At 35.8% G+C, this 18,479-nt stretch overlaps 1 protein-coding gene across 4 annotated transcripts in view; it reads right to left on the reverse strand.

The window, feature by feature from the left end:
* The window catches only part of shot (dystonin-like protein short stop), a 495,344-nt gene that overhangs the window by 109,886 nt on the left and 366,979 nt on the right, over positions 1-18,479 (reverse strand). For 3 of the 4 annotated variants that reach the window (XM_088229644.1, XM_088229645.1, XM_088229643.1), the window contains 2 exons: positions 16,053-16,168; positions 5,473-15,463 (listed from right to left, as the gene is read on the reverse strand). In XM_088229644.1, the coding sequence (XP_088085770.1) occupies positions 5,473-15,463; positions 16,053-16,168 (10,107 nt within the window). Of the gene's footprint in view, positions 1-5,472; positions 15,464-16,052; positions 16,169-17,502; positions 17,621-18,479 lie in introns of all 4 variants that reach the window. The other variant, XM_088229646.1, reaches the window with a different exon arrangement.

Consider the following 18,479-nt stretch of genomic DNA (forward strand, 5'->3'; position numbering starts at 1 on the left):
GAAGGCCGTGTTTTAAAAACAGCAAATGTCAATTTTTTCGAGTTTTTATCTCATTTGATTTTATGGTTACGTCGTACAACAGTTTTTTTCCAAAAAATTATATGTCCTTTAAATTAAAAATGCTTAATTCCCTAGTCTTATGTTTTGTAAAATCATTATTTTTTTTTGTTCAAGAGTATGTACCACTATTACGTTCACTTTTTTCAAAAAAAATAATTTTTTTATGTTTTGTCTTAACCATTTATAGCGCATAGTTTAAAGAAAATGTCCAAAACTTTTTTAATTTCAAGTTTTATACAGTGCTTTAAGGTATAATAACCTCAAGGAGCCGCTGCAAACAATTTGACCACTCTCCTAAAAAAATGACAGTTTGTGACATTTGAGGTCTTTATAACAAGGTCTTCAATCGGAGAAAACACTCGAATTAAAATTGAGTTCCAAAACGAAAAACTCAATCGACACAAATTAAAATAATTTCAAACCAGTTTTTACGCGTGTTTGAAATGTGTCGAATTGAATGCGTTCGGTCAGCTCTCTTCGGTATCATAAAATCGTTATTAAGTGATTTCTCGCAACTAATTGACAAGGAAAATTTAGTCGACTAGTGAAAGATTACGTAGAATTTAAATTGAAACAAAATAAAAATAATAAGAACCAAAGTTTGAGAGAAATACCGGTCGGAAAAAGACTTGTTTTTTTCTGGGGGCAGAAATAATCGAAATTAAATTTTAAAGGGAATGGATTTCAACTGGGGAGGGGTTCGTATGTTCCGAGGGGCTTAGACTGTGATCTCTGTGGTCAAAAGCATGGTACGCGCTAAGAAAGAGCTGATGGCGCTTGATCGTTTGGTGGGAATCTAGGTATTTGCTGGTTTCCAGGCGGGGTAATCTCTCGACATTAAGTCTAAAATGGATTATATCGAGGTTGGCTAGCGTCGCAGGCATTTCGAATCGCTGTAATGAGAAAACTTTCATTGAGTGGGCTGATCGGTACCCGGAATGAACAGCTGAATCGTGTCGTCATTTTTAACTGTGTGATTTTAGATTTTGGTAATGAAACCACAACCACGCGTTGTAAATTTAATTCAAATGTATTAAAATCAATGTTATATAAATTACTTAACCACAAATAATTAATCAATAAAAGATTTAAAACAAAGCTTAAAAAAAAAACAATTATCTTTGATTGCAATTTTAATTGCGATTGAAAAGAAAAATCTTTTATAAATTTCATCTTTGAAGCACTTTGTGGTTATTCATTATAATAAAATTAATAAAACAAGTTTGTTTTTAACCACTAATTTTTTAATTATTTTTTTCCACCGACCAGTTTCAAAGCAAACAAGCTTCTTCGTCAAGGTTTACGTAACTAATGACTTAGTTCCTATTTTATCTTTCTATTTCTAACCAAATAAACAATATTTCTTTAAGTCCTCTCCTGTCTAGCTTTGAAAATATTGATATCAAATTACCACCCTTGTAAGGAAAAAAAAAGACTTGATTTATTGGGTCCACGTGTAGTATTTAGTAAACATGATAAAAATAAAATAAGAATTAATTCGTTAGTTACGTAAACCCTGACGAAGAGGCTTGTTGGCTTTGAAACCGGTCGGTGGATTTAAAAAAAAAAATAGTGGTTAAAAACAAAGTTGTTTTTTAAATTTTATTTTTAAAATCTTTTAATTTGAATCGGGTTGTGGTCCTGTGGCTAGTATCACAGACTCGCGGATCAAAGGTACGGGGTTCTAATAGTGAGTTATTTAAAACTCGTTGAAAATGGCCGCCAAAATTGTAAGAATCCACATTTGCGTTCTTAAGATTTACCCCAACATTTCAAGTTTGGGAGCCATTTTCAACGAGTTGAAAATAACTCGCTATTCAAAAGTGGGAATCAAGTTGTGGTAGAACTGGATGCGAACCTTTAGTCCGTGAATGACACTAGTCACGGGACCACGACCCGACAACTAAATAAAACCTTTTGAATTTAACTTTAGCTAATAATAATTATTAGTTTTTTAAATTAGATTGACACTCTAAATAAATTGTTCACGCTTATCAGCTTCCTATATTAAGACTGGTGAAAAAAAAATAAGAAAAAAAAACTAATTGTAACTTTTAGTAAAATTTACAAAAAAATATTTATATTGGAAATGTTTAAAAAAAATAAGATAAGGATAACGAGTGTAAAAAAATAAGATCAATAGCTTTAAATAAAGTAGAATTTACGGGTCAATAAAAACGAAAGAAAAATATATTTTACAAAGTATTTTGCATTTCTAAAAAAACCACGGGTTGTTCGAACCTGTTTTAGCAACTTTCAAGTAATCCATAATAACACTGATTTTAATTGTGCATAAAAACGAAATGTTTTCATCTTTTAACATTATAAATTACAGTATTTCAAAAAGTCTATGTAATATTTTGAGTAGTAAAAATTTAAAGTATGATAGAACAGCGATGTTTTGTGAAATGAATGTTTCAATGCAACTGGTTTGTAAGAAATGAATATTTTAATGCAATTGGTTTTTGTGAAATGAATATTTTAATGCACCCGATTTTTGTGAAATGATTATTTTAATGCAACCGGTTTTTGTGAAATGAATATTTTAATGCAACTGGTTTTTGTGAAATGAATGTTTTGATGTATGCATGTGTGTGTATCATTTGATTAGCTGTTCATTCCTTGGTAAGCGACGGGGAGATAAATCTAATTATTCGAGGAATTATTTGACAATTGGGGGAACCGAATGGTTTCATGCGATTTTGTGTTTTTCTTATATTTAACTAGCGAGACACCAAATATGCTCAGAGTCTTTGGAAGAGGGTGCAAAATATTCTTAAAAGGGTGCAGGGTTTATTAAAGTAAGTTTTTAATTTATTATTAGATGCAAGTAATTTGATTAAATAAACAATAGAATATAAGAGTTTATGATAAATACAAAAGAAAGAGGAATTTGAGCCAGTATTTATAATCATTGAGATACTAATTTGTAATATTATTCATTAGACTGACCTTGCAAAAGACACGAATCTACTATTTTTGCAAAAATATTTCTTTTATATGAAGAACATATTAAAATATGTACATTAGGGTGGGCCGATATATATTTTTTTTCGAATTTCGAAATGAAAGGGGTCTAAAAAGTTGCCTTTTGGATTACTCGGATGCAAATAATATTTAAAAAAATATTTTATACTACTTTTGGCCCTCAACCAGAGCTTGGAGTTTTCAAAAAGTAAATTGTTTGCGCTAAACCGGCTGTCATATTGTATTTAAGTAAGAAAATCAGTCTACTTAAATTTTAAAATGTGCATTAAACCTTATTAAATAAGCATCAAAGGGCGTGAGTTGCTCTTTGTTTTGTAATAAATGGGTAGCATTATTTTAATGAGCCATTGTATTTGTCAATATTCGCCAGGCGCTCAACAGAATCAGTTCCGCGGAGTGTAAACTTTTTGCATTTTGGTAGTTTTAAAACTTGTTCGAATTTGTAATGTGATTAAGTTATATCTTTACTAACAAATAAATAATTTTATCAATATAGATAATTAACAAAATATTTAAACTTCAAACCTCGGTCGAGGGCCAAAAGTAGTATGGAATATTTTTTTAAATAATTTTTTAGTTCAATGTGATCCAAAATGAAACTTTTTACACCCCTTTTACTTTGATGTCTAAAAAAATAAAAAAACTTCATACATCATCGGCTCACTCTATTGTGTATGTATGCACATTTCTAAAAACAAGGCGTTTGTCGTTTCATGGGATAAAAGGTATGTATTACGTTACCTGCGAGCCGTTTTGTATGTGCTCGTTTTTAAACCCAAAAATTAAAAATAAAAATGAGCTTTTTATGCATTGATAATTTTATTATTAGAATCGTAAAAATCCACTCCAAATATTGGAAATATTATTCCTGAATTGTGAAAACACCATATTAAAAAAACATGTCAAAAAGATGTTCACAGATGGGCAGAATGGCAAATGTTACACCACTTAACGCGTTCGCGGCTATGCCAGCTATAGCCGTCAGAATCATGTCTCTCATTTAGGAAATGACGGCTATTGATAAAGCAAAGACATTGATAGTGAAGAGACAACTGTAGCCTACATGAAACTGAACGAATCACATGGACGAGATATTGTGTTCCTATAAAAAATAGTCAGCAACAAAACTGTCCCAGTATGTTAGGCCAATAAGATTTACTTCAAACCATCAACTAAGGTCTATTCGTAAGTGAAATATCCCAAAAAATAAGAAAGATAATATATGTGTCCATTTGAAAGGATCCCATGAGAAAAAAGTACCCGTGAATGTGTTAAACCATTGGTCAGGCGCCTTTTTACATCTAGTCTTTCATATGTGTTGATCCCCTTTTCAATCCAACCCCTTTACAAATTCATAATACGTCTTCAGTGATTATAAATACACGGCCAAGTAGAACAACATAGAAGGCTTCTAACATCGAAACTATAGTAGAAGTTTTACCATAAAAGCTCAGTATTAAGATACATACATCAAAGTTTATTAAAGAGAATAATATAAATTGCTCTAAGCATATGAAACAAAATATAACGAAAACACAAAATCATAAATGAGCCTCGTCAGATGACCTGATGGTTGATGAACATGGCGAAATACAGCATTGAATATATTTCTTTAATCCGGAGAGTTAAATTCAATATTGAATAATGATGAAAAATTAATTCCCGGGTAAGGTTTCACAAAATAGTGCTTACATTGTGATTATTTCGATTGGCAAACTTTATGAAATTTTATGGCATTCGAATCCGAGACATGTTTTCAAAGTTTAAAATTTTTCAAAAGCATAATTTGATTGAAAACGTAACATATATTATGAATGTATTTTGCCATGATCATTTCTAAATAAATGATGAATATGATATTAAAAACAAACATTAAATAACTTAAGCCAATCATAACACTTCCACCTAATCTGAAATAATTCAAATTAACTTTCAAATACGGATCGTTTGTATTACAAAACGAGCGATGCTTTTGTTTCTTTTAATACTAAGTTATTAGATATGGTTTAGTATTCAATTTTTTAGCAGTAACAATCGCCGTCGTGTTTATAACGATTTCCGTTAGAGCCATCTTCGTCATAGAATAGAGGCTGATGATCGAGCCAATCTTTCGAAGATCTTACAATTCATTTGGTAACATGCAGTTAGAATTAAACCACTGATTCGATAACAACAAAAAACAATTAGAGAACAGAAAATTTCTCCGAGGATTAAGCGGAAATCAAAGCGGATTCAGGTATGTTTCAAAAATCATAAAAATCCATAACCATCATTCAGTCTAAAAATCATTTAAAAAATTCAAATGTGCTTCTTGCGATGCAATGAAAAAGATATGGAACAGAATTCTACTTGCGTAACGTGAGCTTGGCAAGTATTTGCGAGACAGGGAAAGATATTAATGGAAGCGAATAGTGAGTGACTTACCCTTGTTTCTGCAGCCAATATATACCCCTTCGTCTGAGCTTTAACCAAATCGATGGATGTTTTCTTGGCGGGGTCAACGACTAGCCTCCCACCGATCGGATCCACGAGCTTCGCACTGATCGCTTGCTGAAGCGGAACTATATGTCCGCTCTCCGGATCCTTCACAACAGTGCTCGACGGGTCAACTATCCCCTGCTCGATGCAATCCGTGAGTGTAAGTCTCTTCCTATCTATGACGCTCGTAGTAATAAATGGATCGAAGAATCCCCCAGTTGTGGGGTTATAGATTGCGAATTTCAGACACTCGTTGAGTGTGAAACTCCTCTTGGGAGTTATCAGCAACCCGCTTTCCAAAGCGGCTGGTAACGGATGCAATTTCGATGTTTCAGTATCCAAAATATTTCCCTTTTCAGCGTCCATCAGCCCTTTGCGGAACGCCTCCGGCAATTTGACCAGCTTCTTCTTGAGATTATCTTTAATCAGCGCCGTATCCGAATCGACGTGGCCTAAAATGGCGGCATCTTTAATTGATAATACCTCGTTGGTTCGGGGATGCGTAAATCTGGCTGTCTGGATGTCCAGAAGTTTCATCTCGATCGCCTGCTCGAACGATAGAGGTTCGTGATAGTAAACGATCAAACCGTTCTCGAAGACGACGCACGCGGATTTTGAGCGGCCTGATTGAGGATCGAAGGCCGCCTTGCTGTTGAGGTCAATGGTACCTTCGTCAATAGCGACTTGAAGTTTTCTGAATTTTCCAGTTTGGGGATCTTTTACGACGGCAGTGTTCGGATCTATGAACTCGAACCGTAAAGCTTCGTCTAATGTAAATTCTCTCAAAATAGGTTCTTTATCTCTAGTGTAATCTATAGAAGCTCTACGGATACCGCGAGATGAAGTTAGAGGTTTCAAAACTGTTACCAGGTGACCTTTGTCTAATGCCACATCTAAATTATAAGCTCTCTTCATCTTGGAATCTAGAACTCTACCTTTAGTGACGTCGATATCACCATTCTCTATAGCTGCTAGAAGGGATTTAAGTTTATTGGTAGCGGGGTCTTTAAGCGCTGTGGTATCCGGATCTATAAAACCACTCGTTATGGCCGCATTAAGATCTAAGAAATCCCCTGATTTAGGGTCGACAAATTTACCAGTATCGGGTCTGAAGAGATTATTTCTTATAGCTTCTTCGACGGAGATATTTCTAGCGCTAGTAACTATCAGACCCCTTAGTTTGGCGTCAATCAAATTAATAGAATTACCATTTGGCAAATTGTAGCATCCGACATTCTCGTCTATTAATTTGTTCTTTACCGCTTCAGGCAACTTAACGTACTTACTAGCCTGAATATGCTTCACTAAAGATGTTTCGGGACTAATTAAATCTTCGGCAACTGCTTCCTTAAGAGTCAGAGGCCTTTCAGTGACAGGATGCTTGAATTTAGATTTTTCTGCATCATACAATTCCATGGCCAATGCATCATATAGAGAGAATCCGGCACCTTCAATATCTACAATCAAACCTAACTCCATTGCCTTATTGAGAGTAATGGACACATCAGAACTAGGCTCGGTAAATAATCCACTTCTTCTATCAACGACACCAGTACGGCATGCTTCTGCTAATGTCAAGGGTTTTTCAGACTTCTTATCAAAGTAACACAAATATTTGGGATTAATAATAAATTTCCTGATAGCCTCATGAAGAGTAATCTTTCTGCTGGAGACTGGATCCGCAAACTTGCCGGTTTTTTCATCGTAAAGACCTTGATGAATAGCTCGTTGCAAAGAAATGCTGGCTTTACTGTCTACTAAAAGTCCTATCTCAAATGCTTCTTTGATTGTCATCTTGCTATTATCTTTGTTTATGTCTTTGACCGTGCCCGTTTTACTGTCGACTATTCCAATTTCTAAAGATTCTGGAAGAGAAATCTTTTTCCAACTGCCTGATCTAACATCTTTTACATGGACGGAATCTGGATCAATAAGATTTAACTTAATAGCTTCTGCTAGATGACATTTCTTTCCTGTATTAGGGTCCATAAACAGGCCTGTGTTCTCATCATAAATGCCTTTAGAAACAGCTTCACTCAGTGACATTGGTTTACGAACTTCAATCAAAACACCTCTTTCGAAAGCTTCTTGGAAGTCAATTTTTTCTCGGTCTCCGAGGACTACGGTCCCCGTTCTTACATCAACTATTCCTCTATCTACCGCAAATTCAAATGGCAACACCTTTCCATCAACACTAACAAGAGTCGATTGAGGATCTAACATACCCTTCTTCAGAGCCCTATCAGTAGCCACCTTTTCTCTACTTTCTGGGTGAGTGAATTTACCTGATTTCGGATCATAAAAACCTTTGAAGACAGCTTCTGGCAAACTGAACTTGCGTTTGGCTGGAATAATCAAACCTCTCTCTGATGCATCTACAAAAGTCATTTCTTCTCCCTTAAGAGGATCTTTAGCTTTGCCAAGTTTGGAATCTATAATGCCAGCCTTAATTGCATCACTAAGAGAGATAATTTCTCCAGTTTTTGAATTTTTGACAGACATAACCTCCGGGTCAATTTCACCCTTCTTGATAGCGTCTTCGAGAGTTTTTGTTTTAGAATCGATAGTAAGAAGACCAGAATCAGGATCGTAACATCCCTGTACAAGACCCTCTTGAAGAGACCACGGCTTTTTATTACTTAAGAGATAACCCTTCTCATTGGCTACATCGAGAGTCATTACTGGGTTAGTAATTATTCCAGCATCATCATTGAACAATCCTACTTTAATAGCATCATTTACTGAAACTAACTTATCTTGCTGATCATCTCTTATTTTCACTGAATCGGTTTCTATCAATTTACTTTCAATAGCTTCCTTGACCTTCACTTCACTACCTGATCTCGGATCTAGAATTTTTCCTGTTTTAGAATAGTAATAACCTTTTTCAATAATGTCAACAATAGACCACCTCAACTGTTTTGTAATGACATATCCTCTCTGGTAGGCAACATCTAAAGTAATCAAATTACCTTCTTTTGTATCTCTCAACTTTCCTGTATCGGAGTTGACTAATTTGGTTGTCAAAGCATCTTCGAGAGTAACAAAAGCATCAGCTCTAGTGTCTTTAATTTCCGATATGGTTGGATGAAGAATAGACCTTTCCACTGCTTCGTCAATTGTTACCTTTTGACTAGTAGACAGATCTTTGATTTTACCTGTAGCTGGATCATAGAGATTCATTTTGATAATGGCTTCTAAAGCAACGGGTCTTCTAGAACTAGTAGATAGCAAACCGTTGATAAATGCAATTTTTAATTCGATTTGATGTTTTGTCTCAATATCTATTATGACACCATGGTAAAGGTCTACAAAACCAAGTTCAATAGCCTCGGTTAAAGTGATAATTTCATTATTGGTTGGATTTTTCATAGATATTGAATCAGAATCTATAAATTTCAAACGAATGGCATCAGCAAATGAATAAACCTCCCCAGTATTAGGATCTTTGAATTCTGCTGTATTTTTATTAAATGCTCCAGATAAAATAACGCTATCGAAAGACATGGGCTCACTGACTGTCGCATAGTTCGGATGGCCTTCGACAATCCAACCACGCTCGATGCAGTCAAAGAAAGAAACCCTCTTACCAGATTTAGGGTCTACCATGTGACCAGTATTTTTATCAATTAAGGGAACAGCGATGGCTTCATCCAGAGGATAAAATTGTTCTGTTTTAGCATTAAGATCTTGAATGAACAAATTTTGAGGGTCATAAATCGAATACACCACATCAATGAAAGAAATCTTCAGACCAGTTTTGGGATCTAAGAAGACCTGTTTCACAGAATCGTAAAATCCGTACTGTGAAAGAATTTCAGGAGATAATTCACTGAATGAAATAGATTTAGGTTTCTCATTTACAATAGAAATACAATTTTTCGATATTATATCAACAACATCTAACGGGCTAATCTCTTGCTGGTCTAAAGCATCTTGAATTGTTAAAACTGATTCCTGTCCGTTGACCAGAATGCGACACACTTTTGGCTCGATCTTTTTCTGACCAATAGCATCACCTAGAGGTAATCTTTCATAGGCGATTTCCATTTCTGTAACTGTTTTAGACACTAAAGACTTTTCAGTTGGAGGTAGAGGTTGTGCAAAAATGACGGATTCTCTAATAGGTGAAATGCGATCAGCTGATTCAGATATATCAATAAATTCAACATCTTCTTTAGGAGACTTTTTGTCTGCCTTCTTTTCCTTTGTATCTGTTATGTACTTGGGATCCTTTTCTTGAACAGGGCTGGTAATTGAACTTGAAATCAATATTTCTTCTTGAATATTGACAGATTCTGAAAATTCTACAGAATGTCTGTCTGTTTCAGGTTTTACTCCATCTGGACTCGACACCTTTTTTTCGGGAGACTTTTCTTTGACGGGCTTTACTTTTCTAGGAGGAGTAACTGGAGCTATTTCTTCTTTTTTGATCGGGGCAGAAGGTTTTCCAGACTTTTGAGAGTCTTTGAGAGCAGGAATGATTTCTTCCTTATCAGGTGATTTCTTTGTTAAGCTTTTAATACCCTTAGCAATAGCCATTCCTGCAATAACCGGAGATGCCACCACAGCTAAGAGACCTAGTTTGGCAGCATTCTTAATATCCACTGACTTTCCAGTTGTTTTGTCCTTTATTTTACCAGATTTGGGATCTATGATACCCTTTTTCAGTGCCTCTTTAAGAGTTACCTTGCTACCAGATTGAATATCAAACACAACTGAATCGGGATCAATTATTTTCTTTTCTAAAGCTTCCTTAAAAGTATAGGATTTTTTCGGATTTTTGGGATCCTTGAACTTACATGTTGTCTCGTCATATATGGTTTCGTAAGCTTCGATCAAAGTCATATATTCTGTTTTTATTTCAACAATTTCAGTATGATGCTCGATTGGCTTAGATTCAATGGATGTATCTAAAATTCCTTGTGTTATTGCTTCTGAGATTGTCATGGATTTACCGGTGTCAGGATTACTGAATGTACCAGTTTCCATATCAACTAAGCCTTGCTGGACAGCATCTTCAAAGTTGACTTTAACCTCCTTAGTGGTGAAATGCTCTTTACTTGTTTTTTCATCTTTAATAATGCCTTTCTGTCTAGCTTCTTCAATGCTAATTATTTTACCAGACTCTACTTCTTGCACTTCATTAGCACTGAGCAAAACATATCCGGACAAGATTTCAATCATTTTTGTAGTGATTGTATGGTGAGACGTAATAGTTTCAGTAACAGAAGTAACGCCCCCAGTCGTTTCGAAAGAAACAAGTTCTTCTAATGGTTTCACAATCAGTAAACCTTGCTCAATAGCTTGAGATATTGGTATAATTTCTTTTGTTTTAGGATTTGTGAAAGTCCCATTATCAGAATCGATTAGTTTAGCATTGAGAGCATCCTTGATTTGGACTGCGTCTCTGTTGACAGGGAAAGGTATGGCCATGATAAAATTATCTTTAATAGCATTTTCAATAGGGGTTTTTACTCCAGTGATTGGGTGGATAATGTGTTGAGATTGAGCATCAACTAACCCTCTCTGAATAGCTACAGCTAGAGTCATTCCTGCTGGTGGAATATTTTCAATTGGACTCTTGCGTTCGGGATCTTTATCAAAAACATTGACTCCAACTGCAGAGAGTAAGTCTAAACTTCCACTTCTTGTTTTAACTAAAGATTTGTTTTCATCTACATTGCCCTTAACAATTGCTTGTTTGAGAGTGATTTTCTGTCCATCTGGGCTTACCATTGTAGACAGGGGGTCGACAATATCGCAAACAATGGCTTCCCGCAAAGACAGATGATCACCAGTCTCTGGATGAATGATCTTGCAAGTATCGGGCTCAATCAGCCCTTGCTCCGCTAACTTGGGAACAGATAAGCTTTGTGCAATCGGAATAAGTAATTGGTTGGTACCATCAGGATCTAATACTCCCCTTTCAATGGCTTCATTAATATTTAGGACATCCCCTCTTTGAGGATCAATAATAGATCCTTTATCTCCATCTACTTTCTTGTTTAGAACTGCTTCAGATAAAGTGAGCTTTTCTCCTGTTGGTGAAACAAAATTATCCCTTTTACCTAAAATTTCTGCAGTGGCATCATCGATTATTCCCTTTTCAACTGCTTCTTTAGGACTGACAACCTTCTTTCTCATTTTCTGCAAAACAACTGGCTTACCAGTCTTTTCAGGACTCAAATCAAATGACTTTGCACTTCCAATAGTTACTTTGAACTTAGGTTCAGTCGTAATTCTAGAACGCGTCAATTCTGCTTCAGATAGCAATTTTGGTGATTCGACATATGTAGTTGTAACGCTACCAACCTTTTTGTTTGAATCGAGGGATTCAAGAAGTTGGCTAGCATATTCGGGAGTAACAATACCCTTCTCAACAGCTTGTTGGAGGTTTATTTCTTTACCTGTTTTAGGGTCTTTGACTACAATTGTCTTGGCAGTACTTTCTGTCGATGTTTTAATAACAGTTTGTGGCTGAACTGTTTCAGTGATAACAGCCTGTTGTTGAGCAATTTTCTCCATTGTTTCATTATCAATAAGTCCTTGAGAAACAGCTTCATCGAGAGGAACTTGTTCTTTAGTTACTGGGTGAGTTACGAACATCTTTCTTACAATTTTAATTGTTGTATTCCGTTCGGAATTGATGAATTCTTCAAGTTGTTCAGGTTTAATTGAACCTGATTCAAGAGCTTGTTTGGCTGTCATTTGCTTTCCAGTAGCTGGGTCTGTAATAATAACTTGGGAATCAAAGTGTTCGGTAGTAGAAGTGGTGACAGTTTGAGGAGATTCTCGTTGAGCCTGTTCGTATTTTTTAAGAGTTTCATCATCTACTAGACCTCTTTCATAAGCTACCTCCATTGGTACCTTTTCTCCTGTTTTAGGATCAACTATCATTGTGCTTCGAATAACCTGAATCGCTTTAGCACCAGCTACAAGAGGAGCTCCCACAACAGCGAGAACTCCGAATTTAGCCGCATCTACAATACTTATTTTCCTACCTGATTTATCGATGTAATCGCCAGACTTTTCATCGATGATACCTCTCTTCATAGCTTCTTTGATAGTGATTTCTTTGCCAGTTGAGGGATCTTTGACCTTTACAGCACTAGGATCTACATTTCCTTCTTTAACAGCAGTGATAATATTTTGCGACTTCCCTGTTTTGGTGATTATGACTAAAGCTGTAGAAGGATCATAAATTACACCTGGAGCTAATTGGGATGGCTCTGGAGAAGAAAATTCAACATCAGAGCTCTTGATTTCGGTAAAGACAGGAGGACTATTATCTAGTACGCTCGACACTTCAATGACATCGGGTTGCCCGGTAACTTTAGTAATCTGAATGAGTCTCTGATTTGGAGAATCGTCATTCATTCTAGCACCTAATATAACTAAATTCTTTTCAATCGCTTGTTTCATTGGAATGTATTGACCTTTGTGTTTGTATTGACCTGTACCGTTCAGTATACCCTTTTCTATGCTTCTAATCAAAGTGATCTCTCTTCCATTCTTCGGATCTATTACAACGGCAGATTTTGGATTAATGATTTTCAATTTCACGCATTCCTCAAAACTGACCAAACGATCTGTTCCTGGAATAATAAAGAGTCCGGTTACGGGATCAAATAATTTCTGCTCTATGGCTTCAACTAAATACCAACCATCGGGAGGAAGTTCAAACACCTGTTTTTCCATCGATTTACGTTCCGAGGTAATAAAATTAGACGTGGCAGTTTTACTGGACACGGTAGTTGTGTGAACAGTGCTATGAGAATCTGTATAATCCATACGTTCGTCTGTGCCTGATTTAGAATATATCTTTTCAATACTCTTCTGAAGAGTAACAGGATCAGGTCTAAACACAGATCCCGTATCCACTTTTGATACTGGACTTTTCGTACTGGGACCGGGTGATGGGTCCTTTACAAATGTTTTCTTGGTAATTTTTAACTCTACATATTGTCCCGGCAAACTGTTCTTTCTTATTGATTTGTAAGACGGACTCGAGGGAGAACTTTCCACCCCTTCCTGTATATCTATACCTAACAATCCTTCATCTAAAGCCTGCTGAATTGGGATGATGGTTCCCGAAGTGGGGTCTGTGAATGTTTGAGTGTGTTCATCAATGAGCCCTCTCCTAACAGCCTCGGTGAAAGTAATAATAGTATCTGTCCTAGCACCTAAATTGGTGTTCGTAATAGTAACGTATCGTTTAACAGTCTTTGTGACCGTCTGAGTTGTGAGAGTTATATTGAGAAGAGAGTTGAGCAAAACTGCACCTTCCGGAGTGATCAAATTGACTTCCACAGCTTTATCGAGAGGTAAAGGCCTTTGAGTTTGAGGATCTAATAAATACCCTGTATGTGGGTTCAAAACCCCCTTGAAAACGGCATCCATAACACTTAACTCGTTAGAATTTTGGAAAATACCTACTTTACGATTTAACATTTCATATACCTCTGGACGGATCGCACCTAACTTAATACCCTCATCCATGGAAATGAGTTTTGTTGGCTTAAAACTGATAATAATACTACCCCCGTTCTGGCTCGAGATAAGACCTTTGTTTAAAGCTCTGTTAAATGACAAGAATTCGTTATTCGCCGGATCACGGAAACCATCTATATCGAATAAGGATTTTTGGGAAACCGAGGTGATTAGACCTCTGTCAACAGCTTCAGGAATGGTGCAGATCTCACTTGTGACTTGATCACGATACCTCGTAATATCTGGGAGGATAATTCTTGAAGCCAGAGCTTCAGAAAGCGATAATAATTCTCCAGTTTTAGTATTTGTAACAGATTTAACATTATCACTATCTAATACTCCGCACGAAATCGCTTCGAGAATATTCAGTTTAGATCTTTTAAGCGGGGATGCAATAAAACCATTGTTATCCATTAAGGAATTATCTACTACGTCTTTTAATGTCATGGGTTTACATACTAACCTTCTAGTTTGAGCTTCGTTAAACTTAATCTTTTCTTTTGAAACGCTATTCACGTACCTACCAAATTTAGGATTGATAATGCCCTTTTGAATGGCTTCGGTTAAAGTAATCTTACGATCAGAGGAAGGATCGACAACTTCACGAACTTCGGGATCGATGAGCTTATTTGTAATGGCGACATCTAATTGGAATTTGTCTCCAGAATTACGATCTACGATCCAACCGGAATCGTCTTCGACTAAACCTTGTAAAATTGCATCAGATAAGGATACAGCGCTGGATTTAATTTTGATAATCTCGTTGTAAATCAAATAGCCTCTTTCGTAAGCTTCCGATACAGATATATAGGTGCCGTCTGGAAGACGGAATAATCCTTTTTGCAAATCAACTTGTCCGACATTCATGGCTTCGGCAATGCTCATTCCCTGTCCGGGGACTTGCCTCATTTCTGAAATTACCTTGATTCTCTTTTCCGCCGGATCGGAGAATCCTTGTTCGGCATCGTACAACTCTCTCTGGATGGCTTCGAGAAGAGTAACTTCCTTTCCATCTTCGGTTGTTCCACAAGGGCCGACCAGTCGAGAGGCCAAGTTGGCATCGATGAGCCCGTCTTGGGCGGCCTGCTCTATGGGCACGCTCTGTCTGGTGTCGATACTTGTGATAATTCTTCCCGTCCTCACATCCAGTATCCTCATGCTGATGGCCTGACCGACCGTGAGGACCTCCCTGGTCTCGGGGTGTACGATACCTCGGGACTCGATGATATTAGATCCTTCGTACATTTTGTGGACCCGTTTGAGGTTCCTGAGGTCGGCGATGCCATTAGCATCCTTGCCATTGATGATGGTTGTGGTTTTGAACGAGGTTGTTTTTCCATTAGTCGTTGTGGAATCGTAGGGGGATTTAGAGTTGACAGTGACCGTTGTGCGCAAAGGCGATGAGAGTCCATCTGACTCCGAATGTTCTGTTGTTCTAATATATCTGAAAGGGAAGATGTATAAAACAGATGACAATCAATTAATGAGAATGTTAATGCACGTAGGGCTATTTAAATACTACCGACGAATTGGGGGCAAGCAGTTCAAAAGATACACTGTAAGATGACCGTAATAAATTTTATAAAAACAGTTATTTAGAATAAAAAAAGTAAACTTTATTTTCTTCATTCATAAACGCCTCAATATATGCCATAAACGCCATTCATAAATAGCATCAAGTATAGCAACAGTTATGTAACATTTACATTAAGTAATTGTAAACAAAAGAAGTTAAGAAGAATTGAAAAAATTGGAAGAATTGAGATTATGGCTCTTCAAAATTTTTTAAATTTTAAGTGAGCAGCTTTAATCTATTTGTCGAAAGACAATTGTTAGCGCGTTTAAGCTTTCAAACACTATTGTTTACTTTGATTTGTAAAATATCTCCTGCGTGTCAGTTTAAAGGGACCAGTAGAGAGTAACTTGATCTATTCAAAGAATATATATGAACTACCATCATATTATGGCTAATTAAGGATTCACTGAAGACCGAAATCAATAGGAGCAATCGCAACAGAACAAAGAATACTTACTGCGAAGAGGTAGTGTAGTGTGTGGACACGGTATGCTCGGTGGAGGCTATGTCGTGCATATTGAACTCCTGGCGGAAGGAGCGAGCCGAGCGTGGGGCCATTGCCTCCACGAGGCGCTGTGAACAATTAATACCAACACATTAACAAAATGCACAGATTCTTAAAATTCATCCATTTTCGGAAGAAACTCACATATAAGAGGGTACCCAAAAGAAACCGGACTAATTTTAAAAATATATGTTTAATTAATTTTTTTTTTAAAACTTCAATAGCCTTCAAAGTACTCTCCATTGGAGCTAATAATTTTATCCAATATTTTATTCCGTTGTTGGAAACATTTTAAAAATTCGTTTTCCGTGATGCTTGACAGCGCCTCGGTTGTTTTTTTCTTAACCTCAGCAACGTCGGTAAAACGTTATACTTTCATTCAAAAGAATTTTAAAAAAATACTTTTCATACTTTTTTTGGCAAAAATTGGCCCACAAAGAGGGCTGTGTGAGAGCAAATTTGACAGTCATCCTTGTCGTCCCAAAATCTTAACTTAAAATTATCTTCATAGAACTTTAAGTCACTCAAGATAGCTTTAAAACTTTTTTGGTGGTCTGTCGTCGGTTTACCAGGATGATTTGGAAAATTTTAACGACATTTTCGTCGGTTCAAGACGTCGAAGGACGCCCAGAGCGGGGTTAGTCATCAATTGACATTTTCCCTCTTTTGAAGCGGGAAAACCACTTAAACACTTGAGTTTTCCTCTTAGCATCATATTTGTAGGCTGTTAGCATTTCAAAGCTTTGCTTCGGTTTTCCCGAGCAGGAGCAAAACTTCTCAGCCGTGCGCTCAATCATCCATGGTAAAAACGACGAACACACAAAGCAACTAACAAAAAAATTCATACCAGTCAAACGGAACCTTCTCCAGCAACGACACTTGGGATCTTGACTGATAAAATGTAACTCTACATGATCTTATCAGCAGAACCCCGTACTACAAAAACTCCGCCCACCACAATAATAGTCCGGTTTCTTTTGGGTACCCCCTCGTACATATACAACGATAGTCCTGTTCACTAGGAGGATCACCAAATTACAATGGACTGGCAATGATGCTATAATTTTTAAAAACAGATATAATATATGGATATACATTAAGCAATCACAGAAATCGCATCACGTAATATTTTAGGTGTTTTAGAAATTCCATCAAATATACATTTTTATTTATTTGTAATCTTAACCATTAAGATTAGGCCAGACATTCTTTTAATAATATAAGGGATGGAAATGGTCCGGATTCAAACTGCCTATTTGAACTGTGGCTGCTAAGGTGCAGTTCGTTTGGCTTTATTCAAAAAAGTAATAAGTTGCAGTTTGGCAGTGTTGACCTACAATCCAGATATGTATTATATGTTTATCTGTTTATGTAAATAAATAAATAATATTGTAGCTCTTACCCGACACTCGTAGGAAAAGTCATATTCGTAACTATCACACATTTTCAAATGTTACTAACACTAATTAACATTAATAAAAGCACTTGTTTATTTTAACACACTAGCCCATTATAAAACGCTTTAATCGAACATAATATTGAAAATTACATACTTTATAGGTACATTAGGTTAGGTATGTCTAAATCTTCGGAATCAATACATATTATAATAAATTAATTTAACGATATTTTAAATATGTCAAAAACAATGTATTTATTTAACGATATTTTGGATATGTCTAAATCATCGGATTTTCGGAATAAATAAATTTATTTAACGATATTTTAAGTATGTCAAAATCAATACATTTATTTGATGATATTTTAAGTAGGTTTGTCTAAATTTTCGGATTTTCGGAATCGATAAATGTATTTAACGATATTTTAGGTAGGTAGGTATGTCTAAATCTTCGGATTTTTGGAATCGATAAATGTAATTAACGATATTTTAGGTATGTCTAAATCTTCGGATTTTCGGAATCGATAAATGTATTTAACGATATTTTAGGTAGGTAGGTATGTCTAAATCTTCGGATTTTTGGAATCGATAAATGTAATTAACGATATTTTAGGTATGTCTAAATCTTCGGATTTTCGGAATCGATAAATGTATTTAATGATTACTATTTTTATTATTTTTATGGAACCCTTATATAGCGCCAGTTTCGTAATATAATACCTTAAGGTCGCTTTACATAGTGATTCTATGGATAAATAAATTTAAGTGAAGCTTTTAAACTTTTTATTTGATTAAAACAATTTATTTTGCTATCACATACATGCTACGGATTTATTCAGACGATATTTTATTTTATTTTTCTCATAAAAACAAAACATATTACTAAAAAACATATGCCTAAATCTTCGGATTTACGGGATCAATAAATTCAATGATAAATTTGTTTAACGGTATTTTGGGTATGTCCAAATCTTCGGATT

The sequence above is a fragment of the Micrasema longulum genome, unplaced genomic scaffold (genome assembly GCF_059751315.1).
Source record: "Micrasema longulum isolate JH-2025_06_02 unplaced genomic scaffold, ASM5975131v1 h1tg000691l, whole genome shotgun sequence".
NCBI classification, from domain to species: domain Eukaryota; kingdom Metazoa; phylum Arthropoda; class Insecta; order Trichoptera; family Brachycentridae; genus Micrasema; species Micrasema longulum.